The sequence below is a fragment of the Siphateles boraxobius genome, unplaced genomic scaffold (genome assembly GCF_051911475.1).
Source record: "Siphateles boraxobius isolate OS27281-9 unplaced genomic scaffold, OSU_SipBor_1 33, whole genome shotgun sequence".
NCBI classification, from domain to species: Eukaryota; Metazoa; Chordata; class Actinopteri; order Cypriniformes; family Leuciscidae; genus Siphateles; species Siphateles boraxobius.
This window is the reverse complement of record NW_027508953.1, coordinates 8,605,270-8,612,919: the sequence shown is the minus strand read 5'-3', so window position 1 is coordinate 8,612,919 and position 7,650 is coordinate 8,605,270. Positions and strand designations below refer to the sequence as shown.

Sequence of the window (7,650 nt, the reverse complement as noted above, 5' to 3'; positions counted from 1 at the left end):
AGATAAAAACTCACTATTCAAATTTGGCCTGTCATGCAAAAACATTGTAGGATGTAGGCTATACAACAAAGATTAATAGAGATCACTCTTGGATATAAGTACCAACACAACACACTGCTTTTAAATTATAATTTATCCTAAATCTTGTTCATCAGGACATGATCATCTTAATCACCTGAAATCATCATTTTATATATGGGCTGTTGTTTGGTTGCATTATTGACACTTTGCTCAAGTGCATGACTTATCACTGAATCAGTACAAGAATTCTCCTTGTAAATCTTCTTGATTTCATCTTGTTTTAGGCCATTCAAATGGATTACATCTAAGGGACATTAAATAATATGGTCTATTGCACAAAGGTCAGTGAGTTAAATAAGATATCTGTAAGGTTTTTTGGTGTTTGTTAAGGTACACCGAGTAAGAATAAATGTCTAGCTTGTAGAATGACAGCATTGTTCATGATCACCTGAGACACAAAGGAGAAGCGAATTCTTCTTGCCTGTGGGCTGGAATAGGATAGGCTATAAAAAGAGAAAGAGAGCTCCTCTTAACAAATGAGCTATTGGTGTTTGGATATGCAAGAGTGCTTCAACAGGTATGTGAGTCTTAGAGATTTTTTTTTGTCTTTATCTAATTATACATAGCCTAGCCTTTAAATATTCACGGTGTTTTTTTAAATGTTTAAATTTTTTTAATTGTAAGCTATATTGACGTATTGTCCATATTTATTGAATAGGCTATAGCCTTAATGCTGAATAGGTATAGCCTACTGTTCAGCATTGTTTTCAGACGAACATGTTAAAATAGGTTTTTTAATAGAAATTCAAATGACAAGTGTAAACACAAATGGCATGTGTATATTGTTTGTGCAGAAGGGATACAGTAACCGCAGGCTGATTTGCTTTAAGCGCGCGAGTCTGTCAGGATGAGGCACGTGCGACTGGAGCTTCACCTGCCGCTCACTGTTTGTATTTTACTGTGGAGTTCCGCAGGTACGCGCTGGATTTAGCACTATCTAGCACTTTTATTGTTGTATACCTCCGTCATTCTGAACGTTTTGCTTAATTTCATATCATTGTTGTCATCCTAAAAGCGTTACAGACATTAAAATGAATACATTTTAGTAGCCTATTAATCTCTGTCCTGACAGGAGCGCAACGTGTCAACAAAGTGACCCCAAAAATCGGAAGCCTCAATGGCGGCACGAGACTGACCATAGAGGGGCAAGGTATTAAAAAAATAATCAATATGCTTTTAAATTAATCCCAAAATTCAGATTTTTAAAATCAGAAACAGTTTAAAGTCTCTTATAAAGGGTTTTTTCCCCACTCAGGTTTTGCTCAAGCCAATCAGTTCAGTCTCAATGCCAATGACCCAAATTACGGCAACAGTGTGACGCTGGTGTCCCGAACCAGATCTGTTCCCTGTGATGTCGAGAAAGACTCCACTCACTCCAATCAGATCACGTGTTATACAAGGTAAGCAGTAAATCAGATAACCTAAATATAGTATTGACTATAACTTGATTGTAGGCTAGTCATTGCATTGTAGGCCCTGTTAAGTAGATTTATTTAGCTACTCAAATGTGAAAATCATATAGGAAAGGGATCAGGGATATATATGAAAGGAGGAATGTAAATTTTGACTAATTTCTAAAACTTTGGAGAAATGAATAAAATTAGTGGATATAAAGCCTTTATAACATATATTGAATTTATTTAATCAATAAAATGACCATAAGACCAATCCATATGACTTCGCCAAGCCTTCTGAGTTCATACAAGCAATGTATGAGAAACAGATCAAAATTGATATAGTTTATTCCCTGAAAATCTTCCCCGCTCTTGCTGCTCCCAAATCTTATTCATCCAATTTGAAAATGTGAATATTTTAATTTCTGAATAAACTTTCTTTTAATGTTATTCTAAATTATTCTGTATGTATGTATTATTGGGAAAAAAACTGTTGCATTTTTTAAATTCCCTTTGCATTTGATTTTATAGCAGGTTTACTAACAGACTTAAGTCTGTCATATTCGTGCATAAATGGGGAAGATAATCAAATTTTAATTCTTTGAAATGGCTGTGCCGCATAGTGTTATGTGCAATGTTGATAGTTTATTTTTCTCAAAGAAAGCTTTATATTGCATATTATTTAGAGCTCTGCCAGAAGATGACTATGAGGTGCGGGTTAGCGTGGATGGCGTGCCAATTCCTCCCAGTAACATTTGTTATGGATATCAGTGGAATTACTGGTGCATGTTCTATGTAAGTAAGATGGACTTCATTATGATACTTACTAAAATATACTCTTCTAATATACTCAAAATATTACAATATATTCATAAAAACATGCACTGTTTTCACAGACCCGAACATACTATACACCTAGCATTCAAAGTATCAGTCCACTCTCAGGTCCCCCAGGTAAGTTTTGTTCGTTTCTGTCACTACACTGCTGCTTTGGTTTGTAAAAATAACTTTCACAAAAAAAAAAAAAAAAAATTAAACTGAATGATCTTTAGGGACTGTGGTGACACTGCGGGGAAGAATCTTTACTGATGTGTACGGAAGCAACACGGACAAGAGCTCAAATGGTCTGGATGCAAGATTTTTAAGGTCTGGAAATGTTTAAAACACAATGAAAAAATATAACTGTATGAATGTTAAATATATTCTGTCTTGACATAAGGTGTGTCTGAAACTGTTTTAATGTGTTTTCTTTGAACAGAGCGTACATTGGAGGCATGCCTTGTGAACTACTAAAACCCAATTCAGATGAAAAGTAAGTATATCTAAATTTAGTTACTGATAAATGTAAACATTATTTGTGAATGCATCCTCCTTAATTACACATTATTTTTTTCAGGTATGGCCTCTTTTTGGATTCTGAGAGCAGCCAGTGGGGATTTATGAGCTGTAAAATGACCGGAACATATGTTGGTGAGGACGCGTTATTATTAAAATAATTATTCATTCACTACAGATTTTTGACAGATTAAATGTCATTGCCTTTGTTTTTCAGGTCATCACAACCTCAGTTACATTATCGACAGTCAATTTGGGAGGTCAGAGAAGTTTGATTTTACTTTACCAAACTTTACATCAAATTCTCTGCAGGCTGTTGATAGAAAAGTAGACAAAACTCATATTTTCTTTTTTTTAGGAGTTTGCCAGACTTTGGGGTTTTCAGCATCTCAGCACTGAACAAGCTTGCCATGTTCCAGACATACGCAGGTGTGGATAACATTTATTCTTCTTAAATAATACAGCATGGTTGTCTGCACAAAATCAGATTTAAAAAAAACATGGCCTGTTCTCTTTCAGTGGTGACAGGAGTTTCTCCCTCTGAGGGCAGCGTATTGGGCGGCACATTACTGACCATTCAGGGACATTACTTTGATGAGACTGACCAACCATCCATGGTGTTAGTAGGAGGTAACCCTTAAAAAAAAAAAAAAAAAAATTATATATATATATATATATAATATTGATTTGCATACATAAACAATATTTAAAAAATAATTATTGTGACTAATCATAATTATCCAAGTGATTTTATAAATTATTTATAAAATAATACAAAAATATAATTTTTTATATTTATTTTTTCTCTTAGGTCGTGAGTGTCAGATTCAGAGCGTATCAAATGAGAGGATTGTCTGCATAACACCTGGTTATAAAAGAACCAATATGACAGTGTTTCCTGGTGAGAAGCTTGTCTGAAGTCAGATCTATTATGATGACGTAAAATGCCTATACAAATCTTTTCCATAGACACTGTTGGCACAACAGTGGAATTCTGCGCTCCACACGCGAGAACATTTGACTTCAACACTGTTGAAGTGTCACAACACATTATCTCAAACAAGAACATGATTTTCTTTTGTCACGTAGCTGATTGTCTGGTTTCAACAAGACATATATCAGAAGCCACATAATTGACAGCAAGGAAACTGGAATTTTAATAATTCCTTTGTATTCGTCTCTTTGATCTTAATATTTAATTTGATTTAATTTGATTTAATTTGATTTAATTTGATTTAATTTGATTTAATTTGATTTAATTTGATTTAATTTGATTTGATTTAATTTGATTTTTAATTTGTAGTACAGAATATTTTTTTCTGATTAATAATGGTGGACATGTTCAATAGCCATGGCTATAAGGTATGTGTTTATACAGAAATTGCCTTTGAAACCTACCCTGAAAAATATTAATTGAAGTAAAAATTTACAAAATGCTGAGGTCTCCCTTACTATTTATGAAATTAATTACATACAATGTAAAATGCACATTCCTATTACTGTCTTGATTGTATTGAGTGATTGTTAAATGACCGTGTTTGTAGGTGGCAGAGGTTTTAAAATGGAGATGTGGAACAGATCTTCTCCGAACCTTCTTGAGGACGTCCTGAAGTATAATTCCAGTTGGCCTGGATATTCTGTCCAGTGGGTGGATTCGCTATCGTTTGTTTGGCCCAATGAAATTGATAACTTTGTGGCACGATTGAGTGGTTTCTTTGTTCCAACGGAGACCGACAACTACTATTTCCGAATCAAAGCAGATGACCGATGCCAGCTATATTTCAGCAAGACAGGTCTTCCCCAGGATAAGGTACCCGAATGACAATAAAATCATAATTTTATAATTTCATAATATCAGTGCAATCAATTATCCTGTTAACTGCCTTTTGAGCATATATCCAAACTTAAATGGTTATAATGTATGAATGCTTTGAAATACAGACCTAAGGTGGATCTATTTTAAAGAAGGCACTTAGCAGATTATTGCAGAATATTTTATTTTACACAAAATATTTTACAAAATAATTTGGACTCTAAAATGTTGCTAGAAAAACGGAAGCCATGTGTTTAACCAAGTTGTTTCCAGGGATATTAAGCCAGCTAAAAGGTTTAAAGTACCCTTTTCATGGTAATGATGTCAAATTTCAAAAACGTTTTTTACAGGATTAATTATGAGTGTTAAGCTTTCGAATGATACCTAATTAAAACAAAAAAGACAATAAAAAGTATGCTAAGTAAAAAGTAAAAAGTATGCTAGCAATACACTGACAGTTAACAGGCTATGTAGAGGCTAGTAACTTACAAGTATGTTTTAATTTAATTTAAATGTAAGCATTTTGTTTTATTTCAGGTTAAGATTGCATCACAGCCTTCCTATACAAGCAGTTTCTTCAGCTATAACACTCAGAGGTCAGATGTCATGCGCTTAGAGAAGGGAAAACCGTAAGTGAAGATTTTCAAGAATTAAAAAAAAAAAAAGAAGTCATAAATGTTTGCTATCTATTAGTCTTTTTGTCATTATTATTGTTAATTTTGACTACATTGATTACAATATAGTCAATATGAAACATCTTTCAATGTGCTACAGGTACTACATTGAGATTCTAGTGCAGGAGTATGGAGTAGTAGCATCAGTGGATGTGGCCTTTTTCAAAGAGATCAGCCCTTTCACAGCCCGGCAGACAATTGAAGCTGTTAATGAGAAACAACAGATTAACGCATACTATGATATAGTACCTGAAAAACAGGTAAGTGAGCTCACAGACGCACTTTAGAGAAAGTTTAAAGATTATTTAGATAAGATGAGATAAGATAGAAAGAAGCCGTAGGAATTTATTTTGCCCTTGCACTTGCAGAAACTCAATAAGTCTCAGATATGATCTCCTCTACCTGCAATGTGCATTTTTTTGTATTCTTTATTGTTTTAGGTGGTTCGTTTCGTGGGGTGGATGCCAATAACCCCCATCAACGAGGTCCAGACTCTGAGAATCAGCAGTGATTGTTTCTCTCTGAGCAACTGTGAAAACACATACTACTTCCTGGCATATGGAGATCTTAAAACAGGTGCATTAGTTCACACAGCACTATAAATGTGTTTGATAAAGCTAAAATATCTAATTTTCATGTGCTTCTAACTTTTGAATTCACCCCTCTGCATTACATTTTTGTTTGCATGTTTGTAATGTTTACTGGAGTTGCTTTGCATGTTGTAGGGCCGATCCCAGTTAGTGCATCAGCGATGGAGTTGCAGAACGCTCTGAATGATTTGTGGACAATTAAACCAGACAGCGTTACAGTCACAAAGCAAGAACTGTACAATGAGTCTCTGTACAATGTGACATTCAACTCTAACAGAGGTGAACTTAAAAATATTTATTTTTTAAATCAAGATTCTTTCTTCAAGATCTGATTTATTCTAACAAAAACACTTACATGAGATATGTACTTTAACAAAATTTCCTGTGACCAATTACCCATTACACTAAATTTCAGTAAAAATATAAATTGTAATAAAAAATGTTTGTAATGAAACTAGTTTATAAATGCTACAGTTAAAACCTAATTTTCTTACTGGTTAATTGGCCAACAATGCGTATCTCTTTATTTAGTCACCTCTATATTTTATAAATTTTGATTTAACAGGACAGTAATGAATGTACATGTAAAATACTGTTAGATATGTGTTTTATGTTAGAAAGTGTAATGCATTATGCAATACATGACAAACAATTTTGGTTACAATTATTTATAAAAATATATAAGGCATTATAACATACATAATGAATACCTTCATAATTCATGATACATAGAGGCTTTAAGTAAAGTGTTACCAAAATACTAATAAAATAAAAAAAACAGTAAAAAAGAAGTCTCTGCATAACGCACCACATTATATACTTTTCATATATATTTCAATTATTATGTTGTATTATGTACATTAGGGTGTTTTTTGTTGTTGTTGCTTTTCATGTTGCTTTTAAAGTATTCCAGTACATTTAAGAGTATCTTGCAATATGTTTTTTTAATCTTGGAATTATCTCAGGTGACTTTAAGGATCTTGACTACTTGATCATGGGCTCAGATACTAACATCACAGTTACTGAGGATGTGAAAGGCCAGGCCAGTATGGAGACGTTCACACTGCTGTGGGGTGGAGTTCCTTCCCTCCCTCTGCCTTTCAATGCTTCTGCAGCTGAGGTTTTTGTTTGTTTTATATTTCTTAATATTTACCATAGAATAAAATAACATTACTGTGTACAAACATTTGTGAATTATCTCTTGAAATATTCCTTTTCGAATTACACCTCTGTTTTCTTTGTTTGTTTGTTTATTTCATTAAAGATGCGTTCAGCACTAGATACGATGATCACCGCTAAATGTCCAGCAGAGATTCCGACCACGGAGAACATTAATGTGAAATTTTTCAGAGATTATGAGACCACCATCACAGGGGTAAGCAAAGCTGCAAAGTAGATGATCAAGTATGTTCTACATGCAGAGCAGATGATTTGGGGACAGCTAACAGCTTGCACCAGCGCGTACCCTCTTTTGGCATTAAAATATTACTAAATTTTACTAAAGAAAACCAGGGAAAAATGAGCGCTGAAAAGGTGTGGACATTTTTGCAGCTGACAGCTGCAGCTGATGCGTTTGTAGGAGTTTCCCTTTCCGACGCAAAATTTATTAAATAAACAATGCAAGTCAATTTACTGGTATTTGCTTAAACCAGACACTAATTTTTTGATGCTCTTGGTAGATTGCTTTGGTCATTATGGAAATGATCTGGCTGCCTCAGTGTTCTTTAATTTGCTCATCGTCAGTAGATCATGCACGGTACTTT

The 7,650-nt window shown here is 33.9% G+C and overlaps 1 protein-coding gene across 1 annotated transcript in view; it reads left to right on the top strand.

Moving 5' to 3' along the window:
• The first annotated feature begins 555 nt into the window (after positions 1-555).
• The window catches only part of pkhd1l1.1 (PKHD1 like 1, tandem duplicate 1), a 75,717-nt gene continuing 68,622 nt past the window's right edge, over positions 556-7,650 (top strand). The window contains exons 1-20 of the mRNA XM_077195336.1: positions 556-598; positions 876-995; positions 1,154-1,231; positions 1,337-1,481; positions 2,162-2,270; positions 2,372-2,429; positions 2,528-2,621; positions 2,734-2,787; positions 2,872-2,945; positions 3,028-3,070; positions 3,169-3,239; positions 3,330-3,440; positions 3,622-3,711; positions 4,355-4,620; positions 5,161-5,252; positions 5,398-5,557; positions 5,738-5,873; positions 6,023-6,166; positions 6,853-7,007; positions 7,152-7,262. Of these exons, the coding sequence (XP_077051451.1) occupies positions 929-995; positions 1,154-1,231; positions 1,337-1,481; positions 2,162-2,270; positions 2,372-2,429; positions 2,528-2,621; positions 2,734-2,787; positions 2,872-2,945; positions 3,028-3,070; positions 3,169-3,239; positions 3,330-3,440; positions 3,622-3,711; positions 4,355-4,620; positions 5,161-5,252; positions 5,398-5,557; positions 5,738-5,873; positions 6,023-6,166; positions 6,853-7,007; positions 7,152-7,262 (2,058 nt within the window). The 5' untranslated portion in view covers positions 556-598; positions 876-928. The remainder of the gene's footprint in view (positions 599-875; positions 996-1,153; positions 1,232-1,336; positions 1,482-2,161; positions 2,271-2,371; positions 2,430-2,527; positions 2,622-2,733; positions 2,788-2,871; positions 2,946-3,027; positions 3,071-3,168; positions 3,240-3,329; positions 3,441-3,621; positions 3,712-4,354; positions 4,621-5,160; positions 5,253-5,397; positions 5,558-5,737; positions 5,874-6,022; positions 6,167-6,852; positions 7,008-7,151; positions 7,263-7,650) is intronic.